The sequence below is a fragment of the Lagopus leucura genome, unplaced genomic scaffold, assembly GCF_019238085.1.
Source record: "Lagopus leucura isolate 7727_CA_CO unplaced genomic scaffold, USGS_WTPT01 Super-Scaffold_100159, whole genome shotgun sequence".
In the NCBI taxonomy this organism is placed as follows: domain Eukaryota; kingdom Metazoa; phylum Chordata; class Aves; order Galliformes; family Phasianidae; genus Lagopus; species Lagopus leucura.
This window is the reverse complement of record NW_024962335.1, coordinates 15,038,174-15,064,647: the sequence shown is the minus strand read 5'-3', so window position 1 is coordinate 15,064,647 and position 26,474 is coordinate 15,038,174. Positions and strand designations below refer to the sequence as shown.

The 26,474-nt window shown below is 41.8% G+C and overlaps 2 protein-coding genes across 3 annotated transcripts in view; one reads left to right on the top strand and one right to left on the bottom strand.

The window, feature by feature from the left end:
* The window catches only part of TIMP3 (TIMP metallopeptidase inhibitor 3), a 34,708-nt gene extending 23,495 nt beyond the window's left edge, over window positions 1–11,213 (top strand). The window contains exons 2-5 of the mRNA XM_042889640.1: window positions 890–972; window positions 7,863–7,974; window positions 8,645–8,766; window positions 9,408–11,213. Coding sequence (XP_042745574.1) covers window positions 890–972; window positions 7,863–7,974; window positions 8,645–8,766; window positions 9,408–9,605 — 515 coding nt within the window. The 3' untranslated portion in view covers window positions 9,606–11,213. The remainder of the gene's footprint in view (window positions 1–889; window positions 973–7,862; window positions 7,975–8,644; window positions 8,767–9,407) is intronic.
* Window positions 1–26,474, bottom strand: part of SYN3 (synapsin III) — a 176,895-nt gene that overhangs the window by 116,573 nt on the left and 33,848 nt on the right. For both annotated transcript variants that reach the window (XM_042889639.1, XM_042889638.1), the window contains 2 exons: window positions 23,419–23,575; window positions 16,758–16,847 (listed from right to left, as the gene is read on the bottom strand). In XM_042889639.1, the coding sequence (XP_042745573.1) occupies window positions 16,758–16,847; window positions 23,419–23,575 (247 nt within the window). The remainder of the gene's footprint in view (window positions 1–16,757; window positions 16,848–23,418; window positions 23,576–26,474) is intronic.

The window sequence follows — 26,474 nt, the reverse complement described above, 5'->3', positions numbered from 1 at the left end:
CATTTGTTTGATTTTGTTGGTTTGAGTGGCTTCTGGGTACAGCTTTTCTAACAGTGATTCTTGTCAGGACTGGTCTTCTCAAATCTCATTTTTTGCAGCTCCTGTAAAAGTTAAGCCACTTCTGGTGGTTTTATAACAGAATGGGATTGTTCTATGGTAGTGGGTATTAGCTGAATAATTCCTGCCCTGTTACTAAGCTTTGCTTTCCTCCTGATGATCAGGTGATTTCAAAGCAGAGGATATATGAAACAGTAGTTTGTGTGGTATGCCCAAAAAATACAGAAGCAGGAGAGCGCTTCATTAACCTGACTGTAAGCTACCTGCTAGATTTGTTTGACAGACTTCAAAATCCTTAACTGTTTGAGAGAGCTGGTTGTTGGGAGTCTTGTGGTACCTCAAGACTAGCTGCTGTAGGAAGTCCCTAGATATGAGACACTGCAGTGTGCTGTACTGGGTTGTTGGGTTACTGGGAAACAGAAGCTGCATGGGGCACCCATCGTGCAATTCGGTTATGTTCAGATTCAAGGCATTCAATATTAATTTCAGCCCACTGGCTTGGTGCAAGCATTTTACCTTGTCTTGGTCCTAGCTATAATCTGTTTTTCAAATTGGAGAGGGATTTCAACACAAATAATGCTTGTTCTTTGTCTTCACACTTAATTGGATTTCCTCTAAATAAATACTTTCTTTGGCATCCCATTTTACATGCCTCCGTTGCATGTGAAATTTTAGAATAAATGAAAAGGAATGTTCGTCTGGAGTTTTGTTTCACAAAACAATTTATCTGAGTGGCTTTTTTGAAGTGGAGGGTCCAGCCTAAACCTTGTGAGGGCTTCTGTATCTAAATTCAAAGTTACTTATCAGTTGTATTTTTCCTTTCTGTTGACAGTGATCCGTGCTAAAGTTGTGGGAAAGAAGCTCATGAAAGATGGACCATTTGGAACAATGAGATACACAGTCAAGCAGATGAAGGTATGTTTACAGACTTTTCACGTGGGTGTTCACATAAAATAATGATTCTAATTAACATGTAACAATGAATGAGATTGAGTATTTAAAGTAGCAGCCCCTCAATTGATAGAAATTTGCCTGAGGCATGGAAAAATAGCAGGGAGAGCTCATTTCTGACGTGCAGTACTGAATACCTGCATTTCTCCTTTATTGTTAACGTATCTGGTAGTAGAGGATGATAGATACTGGAATCATGTTTGTGTTCAACATAAACAGTGTTAAGACTGTGGAAATTGAAGCTTTTTAGTGCAGTGTTTTTTATTAAGCTCAAAATATGGTGCTGGGGGGTCTGCCAGCCTTGGGAATGTGCTCTTCTTGCCTTGCATTCTTTGTGACCACCAGTTCCCATGATGGCATTTTTTTTTCCACTTAAGAACCAAGGAATCTCATAGCAAAAGCTCTTACATAAAGCAAAAGCAAACGTTTTAGCTCTCAGGTATCATCAGCTTGGAAGTGCTGTTGACTCTGTAGGTGGAAAGAGGTAGGTCTCCTTCACCAATTGTTTGGTTTCTCTATTTCCTGACTTCAGAGCCCTGATCTCTTTGGTGTAGAAACTGCATTCAACCTGTTGCTTTGAATTTTTTTCTTAAACTGACCCCCATGTTATGTAATGCTAAAAATCAGCTCTGCGTTATTTTTCTTGGCTGTGCTATTCCAGTCATAAGACTGGTTTATGTCTTTAGGGGGAGGAAAAAAAAAAGGGAAAGGAAAAGCTTGGCAGACACTGAAGAAATCTGAAACATATTAGACAAAGTAAAGGTTCAGAAAAAAACAGTTGCTTGCCTCATAACAGTAACTCTCTTTATAAGGCAGTTTATAGCTAAGCAACAAAACTGGGAGGAGGAGGCTCAAAGCCTGTTGCATAAACTATCGCAAAACTGCACACGTGGCCAAATCTGGTTCTGGCACAGCCTTTCCACTAGAGTGGAATGCCTCTACTTTGCTTAAGAGGACACAAGGTACTGGGCTTACTATTTTCTTTATCTTTAAAATTTCTGGTTAAGATTCAAAAGTGAATATATAAATCTGATTAATTTAGTATCATAAAAGCAACAGGTTATGTTGGCAGCAGCAAGACAGTGCTGCCACTGTTTTTTTTGACAGCTGTACCTGGACTTGCCAGCCTTACAGCACTCTCTGCTGTTCTTTTCCAGCCTTTACTGTCCAGCTTTTACTGTCCAGGTTAACTGGTGTACTTCACTTCACAAAACTGTGTTGCATTGAGTTCATCAACTGTTCTTTTCCTGATTACATCCTCATCTGTCCAGGGCCCTTAACCTTCTTCTTTCTCAGTTCAGTGCTTTATTTCTAACACATGTCTATGGAGGAGCTGCAGTGGTGATCTAGAATAACAGTAGTCTCAAAGTGAGTTATTACCCTCTTTTTAAAATCAGTATTAAAATTTTAATTATTTAATTATTATTACTGCTCTTCTCCCTGAGCACAGAGATTTCAGATATAAAGCGCTTGCTTTGGAAGTGTATGAACAAAATAACATTTCTTCTAGACCCAGAAAGAGCCCCTAGTTTTCTTTCCAACTTCACCTAAGGAACAAGGTCAGCACAGTACTCTCATGTCATCTGAAGATCAGATGACATTCCTGAAGATATCTTGACAGCCAAGCATGCAAATGAGATAAGAGAAATGAATATGGCTCAGGAAATGTATGACAGCCTTCAAGTGCTACACATTTTTCTGGGAAATCTGTTGTAAGATGGTGGTGTAGCGCTAACAACTCCACCAGAATTCAGTCCCAGTGGTTGGTGTTCCTCTGTCAGAACAAAGAAGGTGATCCATTTTGTGTAATGGAGTTGACTGTATGAGAGGCACGCTGATGTTCCTGTGAACCTTGAAAATTGTCAGGATGAAACCAGAGCATCCTCCATCTGGTAACAATACAGCCTGCTCTACTGTCAGCCAGTAAGATGCAGTGTCATAAATCTTTGGAACAGCATTAAATAAGTGTTCTTCATCTACCTAGGAGCTTGCAGTGGTGTCAGTGCTGAGAGTAAAAAAAGCTTCTCTGTCTCTATTGACAAAGGTTAGAGCACAAGCAGGCAAGGTGATCATGCTGAGCAGAGCACCAGCCACTCTAATGTCAACAGACACTGTTGTATCACTATTTAAAACATGGGAGCCTGTCCTGGCTGTTTTTCTTGAATTAAGCCTGCAGCACAGGACCAGGCGTTTATAGCAGATACTGCAGTAATCCTCATGCCAAGACCAATTGGCAATTTGCAGTAGCAGTCCCACAGCATTTTGTTGGGAAGCTGTATGCCCAGCAAGGACAAGAGTGATTTTAAAGGGAAGACTGTTGGTCAAGCTGCCTGTATTGCCACATTATGCCCTGCTGCACTAATGATGGGCTGGTGAGATGTTGCATTGCACAGTCCTTTGGCAGGAAGGAACCCGAAGCAGTCAAAGTGCTCAGTAAAACTGGAATGTCCCAAGGACACACTTCTTGATAAACAAACAAAGTAAGTGACTTCTCCGAAACTCTGCTGTCTTTCTGCTGAGTTTAGAGGATTCAGTTTGAAGAATTTAGCTCCATGTGATGGGGACATGAGAATGATGCAGCAAATCTCTCTTGCTCGTCCCAATGAAAACTGTCCTTCTGAAAAGAAAATGAAGGCAGCCTATGGCTCTGAACAGCTGCATGGGAGTAATTCTGAAGATAAAACTAACATGTCAGTGTTTGGGGTTTTTTTGGCCACCTATAAACCTGCCTGCACCTGCAGATGAAAAATAAACAAGCCTTTTAAGCCTAGTTGTGTGCACTGAATTGCCTGTGAAAAGCACTGAATGCCTTAAAAGGAAACCAACTATATTTCTTTCATGGCTTTCTAGAGTTTGCTGTGATTGATTCTTATTCTTGCTAACACTGCTAAACTCACTGCTGAATTTCATAATTAAATCAGATTGGGGCCCAGACAGGAGCACAGGGTCAGCCTTCAGGCACAAAACAGTGCCAGGCTTCCTAGTGTTCAGACTTGTCTGAAAAGACCTTTTGCTTTTTCTAGCACTCCCTACTTTCATTGCTTTCTCAAATAATGTAAGAATATTTCAAGATCACGTTTCAGAACTCTGTACAGGACTGATCTAACCCCTGCATGCTCTGTGCTGCTGCAGTACATTCTAAGCATGGTCCCAGAGCTATTTCAGGAAACAGCAAAGGAAACAAGGAGACAGGATACTTCTTCTCCATATGCACACACAGTGCTGGTTGACCATGGCAGCACTCAGTACAAGCTGCCAAAAGCAAGAAGGCTTTCTTTGATTTGTTGCTTATCTGTAAAGTGAGCCGAAGGGGATGAAGTGCGATAGTCACAAGAGGGAAGAAGTGGGGTGGGATTAATTTAGTTTAATTTTAGATGCACTAAAATGAAATGTTGAGTCTTCCCTGTTCTCATGGTTGTCAATGGAGAGAGATAGGAACCACTAAGTGTAATTTAGTGTATCTTAAGTGTATTTAAGTCTAAGTGTATTTAGTGTAATTTAGTGTAGTGTATAGTTTAGTTTAGTGTATTTAGTGTATGTAAAGTGTAATTTAGCCCATCAGTTGTAGACAACTATTTTAGGATGGGCTGAGTTGTTCTGGAGTTGCCTTTCATAGAATCATTAAGGTTGGAAAAAACCTCTAAGGTTGCCTAGTCCAACCATCAACCCATCCCCCACCATACCCAATAACCATGTCACTCCGTGTCACATCCACACGGCTCTGGAACACATCTAGGGATGGTGATTCCACCACTTTCCTGGGCACCTCCTTGGCATATGACTAGAGAGGGCGTTTAATTCCTGTGAAGCACCTACATTTTAGGCAGCTGACTTTTGGCAAGATGACTCCAAGCTGTGGCATCTAGTATAACCTCACATGGGAGGAATGGAGGAGAGCCATCACATCACAGGCAGAAGTTAGTCATGCAGCAGGAGCCACCACAGTACTTGCACGTGTGTTGAGCAGTATGGAGCTGTGAAGGGGAATGCTGACATAGCTGGAAATAGAGTAGCACTAGCAGGCATCACCATGTGACACTTGGTAATACTTTGTTCCCTGTCATTTTGTTTCTGAAAATACACATTTGTGGTGACAGGAGGACTCCGAGGGTAGCAGTTAGGAGAGAGGCTAGTTTAGTAGTTGGTTTTCTTCTGACTGGTCTAATAGCACTTCCAGGATATTTTGCATGTCCAGAAAAGAAAATGCTTCATTTGTTTTGAAAGGGGACATCTGTAAAAGATTGCGGAATTTTCTGTTTCCTCCCGAGCACCAAGGTCAGAGCAAATTTTCTTCAGTTGTCAGATGGGGAGGCAGGCCCTGTCTGGCCCAGCCCAGGCCTGTTAGCATGGCAGTTGTTGCTGAGGGGTTAGCTGAAGGGCTTTGTGAGAGGCTGAGCATGATGCCTTCAGTAACCCTGGCAGTGCTGTCCCTGATGCTAATGTGAACAGGAAATTAAGCACAGGAGTCAAAAACTAGATGCCAGTTTGGCATTACCTCCGAGGCTATCGTTTGGATCTTAATGGTGCAGAAGATGGTGCAGTCCAAGGAGTTGGACTGCAGGGGTCCTGTAGGAAGGGGCTGAGCGGCTCTTCTGAAGAACAGTTGATCTGGGTTGTAGACCCTTTTACAAGGGGAGCTTGTGCAGGTGTAGATTTGTAGCTCAGATCCTTAATTAGCCTTATGCTCCTTGAAGTTTAGCACTCAGAGTGAGTGGTTGCTTGTATTGCGTGGGCCCGGCCTCAGCTGTTATCTTAGCTAGGCTTATCTGCTTAGATGCTGCAATCGTAGCTTCTTGCTGTGACTATCACTAGCTTGAGGTTTGAACATACGATCTTCAGTCAGCATGCATTTCCTCACACCACTACCCCCTGTGAAGCAAGACAGAGCTGTTTTGCAAATGAGGAATGAAAATGTACTAAGGACTAAAACACTCATCCAAGGACACATAGGATGCCTGTGCCAGAACTTAGATCTTCAGCTATCTCGGTGATTGGAAAATCTGAGTAAATCATCCTGTACCAATAAAATTGCAGGAATAAAGAGGAATAATGAGGCAAGGTTCAGTTCTTCCATATTCAGTGTAAGGCTTTGCTGACCTAAGAATACAGTGCTTTATTCCAAACATGATCTGTGAGCTTCTGTTCTTACAGTATGATTAATTTTTAAAAAATGCTTTCCTTGCATATTTGTTGGGCGTAGAAGGAAGGCTGGAAACTAGAAACCCTCTGGAATGTCTTTTCCTGTACACAGAAGTGCTGTTACTGACCTGTGATAAGTGCATAAAATGCTGATTGGAGTATTGGCAGTAAGGATACTCCCTGGATACTCAGAAGGTGATTTGACCTCTGCACATTGAAAAATAGTAGCTTTTTGTTTGTTTGTATATGCAGTACCTGGATCTAGCATCTTACTGGATCTTACATCTTACTGAGAGCTGTTCACTGATTTCGTGGAGGTTTGAATCAGGCACCTAGCACCAGAAAAAATAGCACTGTTGAATTCTGTGGAAGAAAAAGGGTTGTTTTTTAAATAAAGCAGAAAGGAGTAGTGAAAGATGGGCAGATGGGAATGAACACATATGCTAGGTAATAAGGGACTGCAAAGAATAAAATAAAGCACAGAGGAGAATACTACCACTTCAGTGGGGATCATCAGCAGGGATCTATAGCTCTGGGGCTGCTTAGGATTTTTTCGTCTTATGCCTCATTACAGTGTTAATAGTTAAAATGAATATGAATGTGTTCTCTATCAACAAAGTTGACACAGAAAAGGATAGGTTAAGAAAGACTGTGAAACAGTGATTCTCTCTGCCCTCCGTTGTTTAACTTTTGAATGTTGGCAACTCATACAGCTTGGGGTGGAGGAGGAAAAAGAGCCTGAATAATTTGAAATATGCAAATTCTAAAGATGAAATTTGGAGGAAAATTATCCTCAGTGTTTCAAAAATAGGATATGATTTATTGGATTCAGTGTATGCATGTAATAGTTACTTCTTTGCTATGCACAGACTCCTTATGCTACTAAACAGGTATGTATCAGTTTCCCTAAATGGCAGTGGTAAGGTCAAGTCAGATAAGGACACGTGCTAATTCCTGATTGACTCCAACTGCCAGTATGTCTGTGGGTTCATATTTCTAATTAAATTGAACTGCATCTTGTCTTCCACTTAATGATTATGAAAAAGGAGAAAAAGCATAGAGGAATTATGTATACATGATGTTGTTTTTATGGCAGGCATCAGTAACAGGCTAATTTTAAGTAGAATTCTATTTCTGCTTTCATTTAGTTAGAGAAACATTAAATCCCTGCTGAAGTCAGCAGGAGTTGTGTATGCTGGGCATCTGAGAAGGAGGCATCTGGCTTGATGACTTGGATCAAGCAGCAAAAGCTTGAAACTCTTACAGCATTGATACTGGAAAACAAGGTCATTGTTTAAAAGAAAAAATCCCTTTGTTCAGAAGAAATTGCTTAAGTCACATGTAGGAGAAAGAAGCCAAACTTGAACCAATTTCTCCCTGATTATAAGCTACATAAAGGAAAAACGAAATTGTTGAGGATGTTAGCAGAGCTTGCGATGTTTGTGCTTTGCTCCTTTTGTGCCATTGGAACTAATGAGAGCAGGGATGGGGATGCCCCTGTAAAACTGTAGTGGCTCACTACAGGTGGGTGTTCTGTCCTATGAGAAGATTGCTAAGGAGACTTCTCTCAGAATTCAGCTGGTACTGTCAGTCCTTCACCCTGACCACTAAAAGTTCACTGCTTGCTGCCACAGTCCAGAAGCACGGATTGTAAAGAATCTGAATGAAAAGTTGTCATCTTTAGATGACTTAATGCCTTTTTATTCTTTGTCTAGATGTACAGGGGCTTCCAGATAATGCCGCACGTTCAGTACATCTACACAGAAGCCTCAGAGAGTCTTTGTGGTGTGAAACTGGAGGTCAACAAGTACCAATATCTGATTACAGGTAAAGGACAACGTACTTTGTAATCAAAATCTTCCATTCTATACATATGGCTTCTAAAGACATGGGCAGCTGTGTACCCAGCTCTGTTAACAGCCTTCCAAATGTTAAAGTATTCACCAGTGTTTGGGAGTGAAAAGACAAGGGGCAGTGGGCTCAATCTGGAACACGAGAAGTTCCATCAGAATATGAGGAAAAAAACAACTTTGCTTTGAGGATGACAGAGCACTGGAACAGGCTGACCAGAGAGGTTATGGTGTCTCCACAGGCTTTAGCAAGGTACTGGACTAGATGATCTCCAGAGGTCCTTTCCAACCCATTCTATTCTGAGTACAGACAGTTGAGATAAGAGATGCAAGGAGATAGGGATGTGACAGCTGCCAAGTCCTTCTGAAGGTGTCAATTCACTTGGTTTTGCAATATTGTTGAGACAAACTTGTCACTATTACTTACCTGTATGTTGCTGCTGGTGCTTACAGCTGGCATAGCACTCCTAACTTACAGAAGTGCTGTAATCTCTCTGGTCAGAAATTCCTGAGCCAGTTAATAAAAAGAAAGCAGTTGTTGAGCAGGGACTGAAGCCAAACATGCTGAGAGCATTAGCGGTCTCAGGAAATGAGCAAAGTGCTTGAGCTGAGAAGTGCTAACTTGTGACTATGTGTCTGTTTTCAAGGCCGCGTGTACGAAGGGAAGGTTTACACTGGCCTGTGCAATTGGTATGAGAAATGGGACCGACTGACTCTGTCCCAGCGTAAAGGACTGAATCATCGTTATCATCTGGGCTGTGGATGCAAGGTAAGTGGTGTTTCTAATTAGGTAGTGTTAAGATGTTAGAACCCTAGAATTTTGTTTCCTCTAGCTGGTAATCCCAATGATGGTGAACAGCTAGTGAAGGAAATAAAGGACAGCAGTTTTTGCAGGGAAAATGGAACAGCTCAGCTTTAGTTTTGAGATTAGAGAAGAGATACATAAAAATGCCATGTCTATGCCTTTGTAATTCCATGTTGGAGCTAACTGAGGCTAGGGAAGCCTTTTAGAATCCACACAGAATTGTTTGCAGATGAATGAAATCAAGTACCAAAGGCTTGGCAAAATATGGCCAGCTTGCCAGCTTTTTTTTTTTTTTTTTCTCTTGTGCAAACAGTTTGAATAGTTAAAATCTGTCAGCCTGGCACCAAGATTTTTCTCATGGCCTCAGACCTGCAAAAACATAGATAAAAGCTCAACTTTTCTGTACCTGAGAAGCCTCTTCGACTCTGAAATTACCTGTGTATGTGAAGTTAAGCATATGTTTACATGCTTAATAAACTGAGGCCGAATTTTGAGTTAGTAAGCAAGGTTCTAAGGAGAGGAATTTTTAATCCCTTGCTTCTGCTAGAAAGGCATTTTATACAAAGTTCTGTGTTGCCTCACCGGTTTGCTCTTTACAATTGCAGATTCGGCCCTGCTACTATTTGCCCTGCTTTGCCACCTCCAAGAATGAGTGCATTTGGACAGACATGCTCTCCAACTTTGGCCACTCAGGACACCAAGCAAAGCACTATGCCTGCATCCAGAGGGTGGAAGGTTACTGCAGCTGGTACAGAGGATGGGCGCCTCCAGATAAAACGATCATCAATGCCACAGATCCCTGAGCACGCTGTACCTTCCTTATCTTCCCTCTCCCTTACTTGTGGCTGATCTTCCTTTGGACACTAACTCTTACCTGATCATGATGATGACAATGAAATTAGTGCCTATTTTCTTGCAAATTCTAGCACTTCGAACACTTAAAAAAAAAAAAAAAAAGAAAAAAAAGAAAAAAAAAAAAGGAAAAAAAAAGAGAGAGAAAAAAAAGAAGGAAAGAAAAAAGTCTGTGCTACCTTACTGAATTTGTAGTAGTTACCTTTTCCATTTTTGATACCACTCGTTTTGGTCAGATGACGTTTGGGAGCTTACTTTTGCACACCAGAGGGAAAAATGGAGGAAAAAAACCATGGAGCTCTTGCTCTCTTACATGTATCATTAGCTGTAGCAATATAATCTCTATTTTTTTAGGAAAACAAAAATCTAAAAACTATGCCAATTAGGCACTGTATTCTTCTGTGCGCTGGCTTCCCCTCACCCCTCCTCATGCACTAAATGCTGAAAACGCGTAGACAAATCTGTTTAAAGAAAAACAGGTTTCATTAATCAGATTGGCAGATGAAGCAAACTGAAAAGAAACCCAGCTTAAACTCTGGATAAAAATGACATCCAAAAGAAATCCTCCTCTATGGAAGAGATTGGCAATGTGATTGACTCCAGCAGTGGGAGAAATTCACCTGGTGTGTCTGACCGCATCATCTGGTAAAAGCATTGTTGGCTGATTGTCCTAGCTAATTTAAAGAGCATATTTAAAGTTCTGACTTTCTCCAGAACAAAGGAGAGAGTATTTTGTATTTTTGTTGTTGAAAAAACAAAAGCCCCATCCCTTGTGTTCAGAGAGGTAAATCCACCTGCAGCAGAGCAGATAAAATGCTGTGGCATCCTGTTTTGAACAGTGTTGGGCCTGAACTCTTTGCAGCTCAGCTTCAACAGCACAAACAGCTTGTAAACACCTTAAATCCAACATGCAAAAATGCCAACTGTAAATCAATCACATGGGAGAGGGAAAGGGGAGACTTGCTAGAGCTCTTATTATAAAAAAATCTATTGCCAAAATAGTGTTTTGCTGAACTAAGATGTATATACATACACATAATGACATAAGCTATTTTTGACAAGACGTGGAAATTTTTTAGTGTTAGAAACAAAAGAATGGTTTGATTGTGTTTTAAAGACAGAAATATTGACATTCCGAGTCAGTGAGTTGTTCTTAAGATATTGAAGCTCCAGTGTATCTGCAGTAGTGGCTACAGTCATTGTTTCCTCTGTACCCCAGCACCACAGTTCCTCCCTGCAGCTGCACTAGCTGTGTTTGTTTATATAGCGAGAGGAAGTGGGGGGGGGGGAGAGGGGTGGGACTAGGCAAGGAAGAGTGGTCTCCTGATAAGTGCTGGCTGGGATCATAAAATTTCAGCTGTCCAGAGGATTCCTTCTGTGTCAAGTGCTGTTTTCCCCCTCTAGGCACTGTAAAGCATAGATCTGTGCGTGTGCTCATACTGTGTCCTGCAGTGATGTGGGAGGAGGAGCCTTACTGTCTTGTGCTTTGCTGTTGACTGGAGAAGTTTTTTCGTTCTATTTTGTTTTTTTTTTATTAAGAAAACTATAATATAATTTTTCTTATCAAATAAAAGTATTTTAAGTTTTAATGACGGTGAAGAAGGGGTTCTGACAAAATGGGTGACTGAGTTTTGAATGGGGAGGGCTTGGGCAGGGAGAAGATTATGCTTAACTTCATTTTTGTATTATTGTGATTATTTATCTTAAGTTTCCATATATCTTCAATTCATTCCACTTAGAAAGCAGAGCTGCCACCAGCAGGAGAAAGTGTTGCAGTGATCCCAGCCCAGAGCAATACAGCGTTTTATAGTCAGTGACCTTCTCAACTATTGGAGAGTTGTTTGGGGCCTTTTTGCTAAATGGAAAGGAATGGATGTCTGAGATTGGTCTTGATGCATTTTTATGGCTCTTCTGTGCCACCAGTGCTCTGGCAGATATACATGCCTTGAAATGCCCCACTCACTAGATGAATTGTTACAGCAAAAAAAATTGTTACAAAAAAAATTGTTACAGCTTCATTTTCAGCATGAGCTTTAAAGGGCATTTTTAAGGAGCTGGTATAGGAGGCACCTAGGTTTGCTGTGTATTTTTTTTTTCCAGCTGCTCTGAGTGGCAATACAGAACTCAACACACTGAAAATCCATTGGATTTTCCTGTGATTCAGGCTTGGAACACTTTTCAAAAAGTCCTCTTCCCTGTGACTACTCCTAAATTATAGGTTGGAGATGAGAGGGAGAGTAGTAGGGTGCTTCATCAGTCCCATCATAGGTTCAGGTCAAGAGCCCTTTTGGCAGAGTATGGGATTGGGCATTTGGACCTCTGTTTGAGCTTTGTACTGCCAACAAAATCTCCAAGGGCTCAATCTCAGTTGAGTTCAGAGTGGAGCCAACCTGGCCAGCAGGGATGCTTCCACCCACACTGTCCACACTGTGTGGAGTCAGCAGTTAGGGAGATGCTCCTGAAGCTCAAAGCGACCTCGCAAAGCTGATGTTTCTTTGAGCTGCAGCCACTTATCATGGCTTCAGACGCTGAATGAGAATGCCCCTCGAAGCAGTGAAGTGTTGATTTTTCATTTAATTGCAGCTCTGCATATTTTACCTGTCACTGATTCATGTAGCTATAGCTGAGACATCACAGTATTGCACTCAAATTATTGTGGAAATATTTTCATTCTAATGTGCTTGTGTCCCCAGGTAGGATATAATGTAGCTATGTGCTTTGTAAACAACAAAACAGCAACCGTACATTACCAGAAAATAAATTGAATTCACATTTTGTATTGCAGACGGTAAAATATTTCTGAGATGCATACAGCTAGACCAGCAAGGGTTGGGGTTTGGTAGCAAATCGTTTCCCTTGTTGTGTAAGGAAACAGTTGTTAAGACTTTTAAAAATGTGAAGCCAAAAGGAGGGGGAAGAATCCAGTAAAAATACATTTCTTTTGGGAAGCTACTTAATTTTGTTTCTGTGCATGCTATCAGGGACATCTGCTTCTTGGGCTAAGCTTTAGCTTGTGCTTGCATTAAGGACCTGCCTGAAGGTTCCCTTGAAGTAGAAGGGAGCTGTTAATGTGGCTTCTATGGGCTCTAACTCAGACTCTAACACTTATTCCATTCTCTCTGTGCTCTCCTTTCTCCTATCCTGCTAAGCTGAGAGTGATCAAGAAACATTTAGATGTTGTACTAAGGGACATGGTTTTCTGGGGAAGTATTGGTGGTAGATGGATGGTTGGACTAGATGATTGTGGAGGTCTTTTCCAACCTTGCTGATTCTGTGATTGTTCTCAATTGTTAGAACACACCATGAAGGATGTGGGCACTGAGAGACAGGATATAAGGAGGCAGGTATGAAGTTCTCCCCCAAGTACTGGGTACTGGAGCATGCAATGGCTCACACGAGTCACCTCTCCCATGCTCTTCACTTCACTTTGCAATCAAAGCAATCAAAGGTTAGATGGAATCTATCAACTGCCCACCTCATGAGAGCATGATCTCCAGACACATGTAGGATGAGGGCAATTTTCCCCTCTATATGCCATCTCTATATAAGCCATTCTCTTGTTTTTTAAATTATAATTATTTTCCTTTTTTTTTGCTTGAGAGTGTTTTCCCTTAGAAATTATAAAAAGTATGAAAAATATATTGAAGGATAGGGAATAATTTATCTTAATTTTCCTTTCCAAAAAGGAAAGAGGTGGAGATGGAGAAAAGGAAGAGATCTGTGATTGGAGTACCTTGACTGAAGTCCTCTTGGGATCACCGAGATACTGTGGTCCCCCCCTGTGGTAGGCTTCCCTCATCCCTCCATGGGACAAAACTGCAAGTTTAGGACTAAACTTCTCATGTTTTGAAAAACTGCATGGCTTTTTACATAGGACATTCATGCAGGTTGGAGTACTATCTCAGGGTGATTAATAGCAAACACGCTGCAGTGTTTTTCACACTAAGGACTCAAAGTAAAAGCCTCCATGGGAACAAACCATTCTCCATTCTTTCACATATCTTTGAAAAAAATATTTAAAATGTCTGTTCTAGCTTAGAAAGGCAGGGAAAAACTTTTGCAGAACCTTTTTTAATTGGAATAAGTTGCTTTTGGTGTTACCAGTGTTGACAACAAGCTTACCACTCCGCTAAGCACTGCTGCTTTGCTTGTACTGGTTTCACACTCTCTCTGACACTATCCTTCCTTCACAGAGCCATTCTGCTGTTCCTGATAGCCATGGAAATTTGGGGAGGGAACTAAACCTGCGTGAAAAATCTTGTCCAGAAGGAATGTATTTGTTGCTAAATTTTCTAGCACTGTTTACAGTTTTCCTCCATGTTATTTATAAATTTTATATTCAGTGAATGTATATTGTCTTTTAAGGTAATGTTGCATAATGTTCACTTTTTATAGTGTCCTTTTATTCTAAACAGTAAAGTGGTTTTATTTCTATCACAGACATTCTGTCTCTGCTTCACTTACGTTAGTTTCTGCCCACTTTAAATGTACACAGATGGATTTGCAAGTGGATTTATTCATTTCCTTCCCTTTCTTGATACCATTTATTGGGCTCAAAGCAAACATTCCCCCTCTGGCAATTCTTGCTCTTTGGCAAAGACACCATCCTATAATCCCACCATCTCTCTGAGAGGTTGATCTCTTGATGAGTTGTCATAAGCCCAGGAGAGACAAAAAACCGTTTTTGAAGTTAATGTATCCTACTTGTTAATTGGCCATAGGGGGTCACTGCAGAACAGGGCTGTCATAATGTAGTTCATGTAGCACCAGTAGGGCCTTAGAAGAACAGTTGCCAGATTGTTTTTATTTCTAGTGAGCCAGGGGGACTGTTGAAAGGTACACACCCACAGCAAAGGAATTGGAGATTCCTTTCTCAGATCTTTTCTGCTGTGGAATATCAGAGCCTTGTGTCCTTTCTTTAGTTTTATTGCTTAAGGTTGGGTAAAAATGCCCTCTTGTCATAGAAGCAAGCTTGAGAGAAAGCATTTTCAACTAAATTAAAATACAAATACAGTCCTGTAGCTGTTAGAATCGCTATTTCCTCCATAAAGAGGAAAGAATAAAGCAGACTTACATCCGCTCTGTGTTTCATCCAAAGGCTTAGAGACCAAGCTTAGAAAGTTTTTGGCATACATGGATGAGGGTCTCTTATGTGAGAACTTCATTGCTTAAAGTATGCCGCACTCAATGAAGTAATACCATAACACCAACTAGAAACACTTCCAGGATCAGGAACCAAAGCACCCGTGTTTACTCGTATAGCTTGAAAACACCTACAGGAAAGGAAAGGAAAGACCACGGAAGGGATATTGTTATCATTCCTGATACCTTGAGAAGCTGATGAACAGTGTGCAAGTTTCACATACATTTGCTGGAGTGCTGACTACTTGCTTGCCTTAAGTGCTTACTCTCTCTGTCCCGGATACTGTGAAAACAAGCTAGGAAGATCTTGGGAAATTATGTAGACTCATTCCATTTCTCCCTCAGGCAGAAGAGAGAAGCAGGTCCCCAATCTGGGAAGAGCAGGTCATAATTTGCCCAAGTAGATTGTTGCTTGTGTAAATGTTTGGAAAGTGACTGATTTAAATCAGATTGCTTCAACTTGCATGTCAACAACAGTGTGTGCTCAGATATTATCTACAGCTTTAAAAGGTTCCTGTATTCTTTGGGAAGTAAGCAATAGCATCTGCAAGCTGGTGATAAGTTATAGAGATGACAAATAAGTGAAATTAAGATCAGTGCTTCACTAAACCAAACTACGATATGGTTATAAATGTGTTGTATACACGAAACAGAATCATATTTTGAGACAAAAAAAATGTAATGATAAATTGCCAGGTAACACATTTGCAATGAGAAGCTTAATCAAGTCTTCCAAAAATACCATTTCTGAAGTGATGGCCAAAGTCACAACTGTCCCCAAAACACTATGCATGCCACAAATCCCTCTTCATAAATAATGAGAATTAAACGCAACAGGATTTATCAATTACTTTGTCTTAAAGATTGGCAATCAACTCTAGCTCGGTATGTAAGGACCATCCATTTCTTTGTCTTAAACGCTCATGCAACTCTCATCACTGCAATACTTGAGCGTTTCAGAGTATGTCTGTACTTACTTTCACCATGTACACGTGAAATATGAAAGAGCTGCTGGCCCCACAGCACAGTTAGAGTGCACAGAGTATTGGAGCAGAGAAATGAAAGACCAGCCTTCCAAGGTTTTCAGGTACCTAGTGAGCACTGGTGGGATCTTCTACAAGAAAAAAAGTGAAGCTTCTTCTGGAATTCTGAAGCTCCCCCTGGGTGTTTGTTTCTGCTGCCAGGTCCATAACACCCTATCATGCAGACTGTCAACTCTGCTCACATTTGCAATCAAGCACAGAACACAAGCCTGGATGGCTCACACATGGGGCCATGGTTCTTACACAGAGGGTCACATGGACTTGTCAGCCAGGCAGGGAGAGTCACTAAGTCACACATATAAGTTGTGAGGAAAACTCACCAAGGACTAGTTATCCTTGTAAGCAAAAGGAAACAAGGTACTAGCAGCTTTAAATGAAGCCACTCATATGTTCTCCAGGACTAACGCCCAGTCTGCAGCGGGCATTTGTGCATGTCCCTTTGGAAGGTGCCCTAAGGGGTTGATATGGTGCCCAGCAGCCACGCAACACACTGGGTACTTCGGTGTTGGCAAGAAGACCAGAGCCACTGGGCAAAGTAAACACTACAAGCTGAAACAACCTCTGTTTTTGGAACTTCAGTTTTCTTTGAGTACCCAGTCAAGCTGATAAATATTTCATGGATGGCAACCTCATGACAGACCAAGCAAACTAATGTGAAACAAACAGTTATTTCTGCCCATATCCCAGACTTCCTATGTATCGTAAACAACTCCAGTGTGACAGGAGGGGAAACAGTTAATCTGAATAAAGTGATTCCATACTTCATGAGCTTTTTTGCATATTGCTTTTGAGCTAGTAATTCTCTGTAAGCAAAAATTGAGGCTCTCCCCAGCATACCTACCGCTCTCTCATGCCTAAATCACATTTACTGCTTCTCCCCCACCCATGCTGGAATCAAAAGAAAGCACAAGTACTTACCATCTGCTTATGGCTCGGGAAGAAAGTTTGCTCCACGAGAGGGAACTTCTCGGGACCCAGCGAGTTGAAGATTTTAATGAGCTGAGAGAACTTGGGAGGGACAGAGGGGGACAAAAAAAAAAAAAAAAAAGAAAATGGAGAGAGTAGATGTTAGTGGCCTATTGTGCAACAGGTAAAAGCTTGCAAAGTGTTCTGATACTGGTGAAGAAGGCAAGTGAAAAAAATGAAAAATGTTATTATCCCTTTCCCACATTGCTTTCTTGAACAAAGAGAAGAAAAACAATTAAGAACTTGCACTAGTTACCCAGGGCCAAACTAAACAATATACACAACCTTGGACCAAGAAGAGGAGTTCAGGAGACAGAAGGGGGTCAGTTTGGATTTAGTTATGGATTTACTATCAACAAGCATTAATTTCCCAGAGGTGGCTGGGGAGAGGTTGGTGCCCTTCTTGTTAGAGGAAAGGGCTTAGAGGCATGATCAGGTGGAAAATCAGTGCCCCACCACTGAGCAAAGAGAAACAAAACTGAAACTTTTCCTTGCATCTCTGTCCCATAGCCAAAGTAAAGCAAGACACATCTACCCATGGTACTGAAGGGAAAGAGAATAGCTAAGGGATAAAATTGACAAGAGGACCACCAGGTCTGAGCACCAGACCAAGGAAGCACAATTGACACTACTTGCAATTGTTATGAACTGAGGGTCTCCCAGAGCAGCAGAAAGGAGACATCATCTCCTAGCCATGCCCCACCTACATGTCCCAGGTAGCCATCGTCCCAGACTGTCAGCCGGAGCTTCCCCATTATCACCATTATTATCATCGTTATAAACTGTTTGTTATTCAGGATTGTGCCCAGCCAGATTGAAAGTTTCCCATGATAAGAGTATTCTGATTTCTAGTTATGTTCCAGAGACCCAACAGAAGTTTAGCACAGTGAGTTCCTGCCCCAAAATGGCAATTTCTGAATGATCAGATTAATACATACATTGTCTGCAGCCTCCCTACGTAATCTGTCATTGATCAGATGGAAAAAACAACCAAATCTGCCTAAGAGAAATCTGATATCTTGAGATAGTATGATAGAAAAATTTTCCAAAATAGATCTAGTACAGAAAAGGGAATAAGAAGTGACATACATATTAGAAAACCTCCAAATATTAGAAGCAAAAGCAGGGATTCTTCACAATCACGCATCTAGCTACACCCCTCCCCCTCTGAAGAGATACAGCTCTGTTCCCATGGACAGTGCTGACCTGGCAGTGCTGTCAGTGATGTGGTAAGACCAGTCTTGCAGGAAAGGAATGAGGCTGAATACAGTAGCTTGATTATTTTCATGAATGTTGAGAGAATAAAGTGATTGGGGATTGCTTGACAAGAAGTGAGAATCTTGGCTCCTGCTGAGCTGGTAGACATGGATGAACTCACTCCTCATTGGTGTCCTATTTGCAAAGTGATTTAGAAACAGCATCAAGTTTCCAAGTCCTCTGAAATGTGGTAAGATTGAGTTAAACTAACAAAAGGCCTCCAGTCTGGCCCAAGTCTCACTGTAAGTTCTTTATGTAAGTTCCTTCAAGTTTCTCATTAAAGCTAGGGATGCATTCATCTTGAAGGCGATCTTTGTGTCACCTTTATCAGTGGAGGGAGGTGACACATATTTTAGGGGAAGGGAACAGACATCTGGGGAACCGGGAAGAGAAGAGAAAGCCTACTTTCTTCCAATAGTATGGGCTGCCTGATCTTACATGTTCTAGGCACTTCAGGGGAATGGCTAAGGGCAGCAAATGTACCAAGCTTCAACTTCAAGGTTAGATTGCAGATAAAGAGAGAGCTACTGTGATAGAGCTCCTGTCCCACTTCCTGGGCTAGTCTAAGCAAAAGCAATTCTCTGCAAGAAACTGGAACTTGTCTTGAGAAGAAATACCCCTTTGAAAGTTAAAGAGCAATCTATGTGAGGAAAAAAAAAGTGCAACCAGCATGTAAAAAAGAAAAAAACTTTAGCTGCAGGGTGTGTGCCAGACTCAGGCTACATGCTGAAGGGGCAGCTGCCAGCAGATTTGCAAACAAATTAGAAGAATCCTTTTGCTAATCTCATATGTCAAAAAGTGGCATTTAAGAAAGCTCAGGAAACAGCAAGAGCTGGCATATCCCATCACTAACACCACCACCCCCTCATATGCATCAGTAGATAAGAGAAAAACTCCCTGTGTGGAATAATTATTGTTGGCAAGAGAGGTATTGATGTTGGGGGAAGGAAGACAGTTTACTTCTCTTTACTACTTGTACTAGAGCTGCACATCCTAGAGAAGAAAAAACAAAGCCCTGTTTTGACTAGCAAAGTGAGCAAACAGGACTTACAATGAGACAGAGACAGGGAGAGGAAGAAAAACACCCAGACTGTGTGCAGCACATGTCCTTCACTGTGCGCGAATGCAGACTTGCTGAACCACAGACACTGTGATGTTGAGGTGAGATCTGTGTTATACCAGAAAAACAGCACAAACATAATAACTGGAACAGCTGGGTGGCTGACAGGTGGCATCCCAACTTCTTCCTTGGGCTTACTTTTGATGCATGCAAGTGAGAGTCTCAGTGATCTGTAAAATTTCTGCCTTTGGTATTGGCCTTTGTGAGTCACTTCCTTCCTTTTTTCCTTCTTGACACTTATTGGACAATAAGTTGGCAGAAACATGCATGTTGCATGGTACAGGATCCTCTCGGATACCCGATGGTAAAGCTCAAGTCATCACTCCCAGTGCGTTTTAGATGGATAGGAATGTTCTCATCAGCAGTCCAACTAGAAATAAATGCTCCTTACACATTTTTGTGTCACTTCTTACTGTCTGTTGCTCCACTGATTTTAATGAGATTGCATTCGGACTGCAGAGCAGAACATGGGGCAAGGCAATATGGCAAAGTCAGGGTTTGAGGCACTTGGAACAGATAAACAAGCGGAAATATCTTGCTTGGCTGCTTGGTTTCAAGGTACTTGCATGGAATCTTTCCAGAGAAATAAGAAGATCCATTCAGAACATCTCAAGTCCATTTGCATATTTTTAAAATGTTTAGGCCACCAGGGAGCCTATGTTCCTCTACAGTCCATAATAGCTTGGCTAGGAGTCTACTTGGACTCTGTAGATGACTGTCATCAAGACTTCTAATTACCTACAGTCTTACAGATGCAAAAGCTGTCTTAGAGTTACAGACATTTTCGCATGCAATACTTTGAGCATTGTTCCCACTGGATTTTGTATCATGACTTTTACAACCAAATATATATATATATTTATGAATGGTTAAAGCATTGTGTTTCACATGGTTAGACCATTATTTCTCAATAGTTCTGTGATCATCTTAAAACTTAGATGGCTTAGATCTTTCTCTCTGTGTGAGGTCCCCTCACAGTGTTTGATTTTTGTTGTGTTTTTCTTTTCTTTTTCCTTCAGAAATGCGCATGTCAAACTGTGCCTGTGCTTAATGCAAATTTTAACCTTTGAAGAAATGTGTAGTACTGGAAAATGTCATTAAAAAGCAGGGCTGCATGTTTGAGTATACTCAAGGCCAAACTCAGCTGATTGTAATTACAGTTGCTGAGAAAACACTGATGCAAATTGCCAAGAAAAAGCAGTCTCCATTCCATCCCCCTCCACAAAATCATAAACATTTCTATGAAATGGAACTGTTTTTGGAAAAATAAAAGGGAGAGTGAAAAGCACATTTTCCCATGGGGTTTAATTTCATTTCTTCATGTGCCTCAACTGTTTTAGGTCCAAAAATTTTCCAGTAATCTCTGTTAAACGGATGCCTTATTTCAAGATGCCTGTTTTGCAATCAAAGTAGAACATGCACCAAAGTGCTCTGTCCCTATCTCACACTCCCCAGCTATCACAAAAATCTGACTCTCCAGCCAGTGAGGCTTTCTGCCCTCAAATGGCCCAGTGCAATCTCTACCTGAGCTAACCTTAATCTGATAAAATTTCAGTTGTGCCAAATGCCAGCTCAGATCCATTTGAGGCGTTAGATTACTTTAGTGCATTACAATCATTTGTCTTTGAGGTTGATGTGTGCACGGGGCAGTGGAGAAAGGAGGCATTCTATAAACCTAAGTGTTTGGAAGTGGTTTCTCTGACTTATCTGGGAGGTTGTCTGAGCCAGCTGTATTCCTTGTGAGGAAAGCATGGCACAGCACAACCAGACCCAGCATATTTAGACATGAGTTACTGGCAGAGCCAATTTATCCCACGCTGCCTTGCCAGCCCTACATTTTTTATTTTTAGTTTTTAGTTTTCTGCAGTGTGCTGAGTTTGTTTTCTTTCACTTCAGACTCTTAAAAATAAGCCTGCCACATCTTGAGGCCCCTGTACACCATACAAAACATAATTAAAAAGAATGAGTTGAAAACAGTTGACTGATACCTGACAGACTCCAACCACAAATGAGATGGAATAGGCCACATGGCGGTCTTCTCAGCAAAAGCTAGCATATTGTGCAGGCTTTTCGTCTGGTCACTGGGGTCAGCATGCTCACAGTCAGAATAATTGTAGAAAACAGCTTGTACTGAACCTACTACCTCTCTCTTCCTCTCCTTTCAATTCCCAGCAACCCTCATGATTCAAATGGGGACTGAGGGCAAACATGCATCATCTACCTGGATGGAAAAGTGAGATGTAAAAGGGAGGTGGTGGAGTCACTGTCCCTAAAGGTGTTCCAGAACTGTGTGGATGTGGCACTGAGGGACATGGTTAGTGGGCATGGTGGGGATGGACTGATGATTGGACTAAATCATCTCAGAGGTCTTCACCAACCTTAGCGATCTATGATTCTATTTTTTTCTGGACATGAGGACCTGGACTTCCCAGTGCATTACTGCACTGCAACATTTTTGGGTAAGGCAGGACTCTGCCTTTGTCTCAATGGAAACTCCAAATATTGCAAAAAGATTGACAATTAAGAAGACTTTCAATAATACCAGTACCTTTTTGATAGGAATTGAGTTAAACCCAACACTAGACAGTCATGGAAAGAAACATCTGAGTTACTACAGGCCTCATCTGGACTTAAACCACGGGTCTGAAGACTAATAGACTTTTTATTCCAAGAAAACAACAACCAAAAAGTATTAAGTAAAGAGGGAAGACAGTTAACTCTTGCTGTAAACATTAAGTCCCATCCCAAACTATATTTGTTCAATGAGTAGTGGGAATTCCTACAAACATATCTGAGTTTTCCATGGGGCAGTACGTTGGAAAGAACAATCTCCTTGTCAAATCCACATAGCCTGTAGTTGCCTGCTTCAGACCTAGACCAATGCAGGGGAAATTCCCATTCTGGTAGCAGCAGTGATCAGGGAGGGCAGTGAAACTGCTTGGAAGACCCAGATTTGCACTGAAGAAAGGCAGCAGATCTGATTCTTTCCTGCAGGTGCTATGATGGCCAGTCTTACTCCTCAAGCTCTCCAGCTGCTTCAGCTCTTGATGACTTTGAGTTTGTTATAAAATAAATCTGCTTTTAAGGTTTCCTGAGATTTCCAGGTGAACCTGACAAAATTTAAAGAATAGGTGAAGGAGGCTCACAGCATCCAATATCACCATAGAATGGTTTGAGGTGAAAGGGACTTAGCTCCAACCCTCTGCTATAGGCAGGGATGCCTCTGTCTAGACCAGCTCGAAGTTCCATCCAGCTGGGCCTTGAATATTAAAACAGTATTGTGCTTCCCAGGAATTTATTCAGATCAAGGTGTTTCCAGGGCACAGTCTTTCAGGCGGAATGAAAAAACACTATTACAGACTTCTATTTCTTCCTGAAATCACTGAGAGAACCTGCACTCTTCCCCCTTTCTGCATCTTCCCACAGCCTTTATCATTTTAAGTGGATAGACTTACTTGTTGAAGATAACATCTCTACTTCTCCTGCCTTTCAAGAAAGCATCACTCAGAAAAAGGAGGAAGAAAGCATAAAATACATTTTGCTGACATCTCCAGTGCTATTATTTATTACTATTCAACTATTCTGTCCTACAAGAAATCTAGATGCTACTGTACAACTGTCTGTGACACAAAGAGTCTGGGAAGAAGTAAAACATGCCTTGCTCAGGGTGAGGAAATAAGCCCCAAGTAATATCAAGATGTCATAAATGAGTAGTGCTGATATATTTTTTTTGTTAACACTCCCTACCAAATTGCTTTAGTGGCTGGGATGGTGGTTTTAGCACTAAAGAATCCAGCTCCTATGAAAGAATCCCAAAAGCTGAGTTTAGTGCTTGTAATGCTGTAGTGCTGTAATATGACAGAAAGTACAGCAATAGTAGCAGGGTGGCACAATCCTAGCCTGCAGCAAAAGAAAACAAGCCCAAATGCAGAAGCCACATGAACAAAAGAAGAAAAAGTACTTACCTTTGGAAGACCGCCAGTAGGTAGGAAACTCCAGCAAAAGACCCTTGCCTCCATTGCCAACCCTCAGACAAGGGGTGGATCCTGACTCCACCCCTCCTCGTCACTCAGGTGCACTGCATGCAGCTGAGCTCCTCTGGGTTGTCCCTGCCTTCCCACCAAGTGCTCAATCACTGGTTCAGGTCATAACTTAGCATTTCCACTACAGTGCTGTATCGGTGCCAGATACCTACTTTGCAGTGCTGACATTTAGCATAGCCGAATCATCACTTACCACCCATGGTTTGCTGCAAAAGTTGTAGATAGAGTAGAGGGAGTTGACCGTGTGGATGCCACCATACTGGAGACCGATGATGAGGCTGCGGAAGTCCTCTCCTAGTGCCATGCTGTAGGCGTGCTGTCGGATCAGGACAAAGTCAGGTCTGAAGGACCTGGAAGAGAACAGAGGAATAATACTACTTTCCACATTCAGCAACACTTCCAGCCTCTCCCTGATTCTTCTCCGTTTTTCCCCTTTAATTTTCATTAACGTATGTTGTCATCGTTGTGCCTTTCCTCACGTGTTGCTTGTGTTAGAAAGTAACAAAACAGATTAAAAAAACCACACCCTGGTCTTAATGAAAAAAAGCAAAAATCCAACATAGCTGCAAATATGAGAGTGTAGGAAGAGGTCAAACAGATCTGCTGCAGTTTCCATGTCGCTGAAGCATGCACAGGAACAAGGCACACGTGGGAGCCAAGGGTCATAAATTCACGGGTGGGGGGATTCTCTTTTCTTTCAAAAAGCTTGGCCATATTTGGCAAGCTCATTGCAATGTGCTACGCAGATGAGGGAGCAAATTTGTTTCCTGACGATTGAACTTGATATTGAAGCAATGCCCAGTGGGTGGGAAGATCATGAGGGATTTCAAAAAGCTATTGTACACATCCATGCATTAACATACATTCCTCCTTTAATCAGTTCGCTGCACATGCAGCACATCTCAGGCTCTTATGGCTGCGAGTCAATAAATAAAAGGCAGGCATGGTAATGTAATTAATCAAATGAGCAGAGTCCAGAGCAGAATCCAGCACTGTGATTCATGGTGCGGACTTCCAGAATATTATTTAGCAAGTCTGGAGCTGGGACTCCTATAGTTCAACAGCAGCAGCTCTCAGCAAATCAACAGAAGAGTGAGGCCCTTTCTAGGTAAGCCAAGAGGACACAGATTTGCTTGCAAACAGTCAGATCTCATTCCTTGTTGATGCTGTGCTTTTGTAGCCATTCAGAAATCTCTGGAAACAGCAACTGGAAAGAAACACTTTCCAAAATTGAGCTCAACAGTTCATTCTTGAAGGCATATAAGGGTCTTTTCCTCTGAAATGGGGGATTATTTTATACTTTAACAAAGGTTGCATCAAGGACATTGGAAAAAATTCCATTCTGTATTAAAGTTTTTCAGAGAAATGAGTTCTTTAACCAGGTCCCATTACCTCACTACCCTCGAACATTTTCCTTGCTAAGAGACTATAATTTCAATCCTTTGGATATATGAGCTGGAAATACTTTGGGTTTATGGTCCCTATTTATATTTCCATCATTTTGGCAGGAAAATTGGAGATGGTAAGTCTGGGCCAGATTGTGGCAACAAACTCTGTATACAGAACCCAGAGCAGCTTTGTTGTTTTAGAGCTGCTCTTTTTGTTTGTTGGCCTGGAGCTTTTGTTCTTGCTCTAGGCATGGCAAGGAGCATGCTCTGCTTTTGTGATGCAAGAGGCCAACTTTTGGAAACATTGTGATTCCCTCCTGTGGAGTATTTTAAACTCCAGCATGTTCCCTAATGTACTTGGCACCAAAGGTGGTACTTTCCTCCAGCAGCAAGATGCATAATGAGCATCAGGAGAACTGTGCTATCACTGTGCAGCTGATTTATGGACCTCCCTGGTGTCAGTGTTGTTGAGGCAAGCACTGACTCCCTGCTGAGAAACAGCAAGAAAATCCAAATCTTGGAAAGCTTTGGCTGCTCCATTCTTCTGGACTTGCCATGTAGAAAGCAACTGGAGGCAGGCACAGGTCCTCAGGAGGGATTCATCAGCTTCCTATGAACTAGACTCAATGTCTCCATTGAGCTGCTAAAAGAGTTGTAGTGCCTATGTCAGGAGCTTCAGGCACATCCCTCCTTCATTTAGCTTACAGAGCAGATGAAGAAGGAACCAGTCCTGTTTGGGGCTCAGGTCTTCTCCCCAGACTTGACTCAGGGAATAACTATAATTAGCCATGCATGTTAATTAGCCATCCATGTTAAGGCTGCTGCTCTGCTCTCCCCAGAGGGATCATGAAATCATCTAGGTTGGAAAAGACCTCTAAGATCTTCTAGTCCAACCATCAGCCCATCCCCGCCATGCTCACTATGTCTGTCAGTGCCACATTCACAGGTATCTTGAACACCTCCACAGACAGTGACTCCATCACCTCCCTAGGCAGCCTGTTTCAATGCATCACCACTCTTGGAGGAGCTCTTCCTAATATCCAACCTGGTTTTTCCTTTGAACATCTATCCAGCATCCCAGACTGCACATGGTGCCATGATGGGAAGGAAGCCTGTAAGGAAGCGTCACCCACTGAGGGGAGAACACAGTGGCTGGGAAGCTGCCTTTAGCAGCTTTAGTTCTGCCAGCCAAAAGCTTAGAAAACAGCTCTTGTCTTTTCAGATCCTGGCAAAGAAAGAGCTTTTCAGCTTAGAAAATGGACACAAGAATACAGAATAGAAGTAGAAAAGCCCATTTTCAAGCTCTGCATCGTGTAGGAAGGCAGGGCAGTCTTTCACATAGTAGATGAGGAGTGAATCTCTACAGTGAAGGTGGATGCTGAATCTCTCTTTTGCACTATAGGACAATGACGATGTTCCCATGGATACTGAGAACAAGGCAGAGGAGTGCAGGGCCTAGGACTAGCTGTGAATAAACAGCAGCCAGAAAGCCTAGAGTCTGTAGTTGTCTGTAAAGTGGAAGGCAAAACCAGTGGCAAAATGTGAGATGAGCGCGTAGAAAGGATAGCAGGCAGTAAAAGGAAATTAATAATCACGGTAGGAATGGCAGTGTGAAAACTGAATAATGGGAGTACAAGTGAGATGCAGAGAAGAGGGCTTAATTCACGCAAGAGGATTCATGCTTTTCTGTAGATTACTTTTGCAAGCTACTCCTCATTCTTGGAGTGTAAATCTTTAACATAGCGAGTCTTGGATTTGAAACAACCAACAGTATAACTGTTTTCTTTGCTTGTTTAAACCAACCCCATACCATCTCACACGACAGAAAGTTCAGAACCTTGGCAGAAAGAGAGGTTAGGCA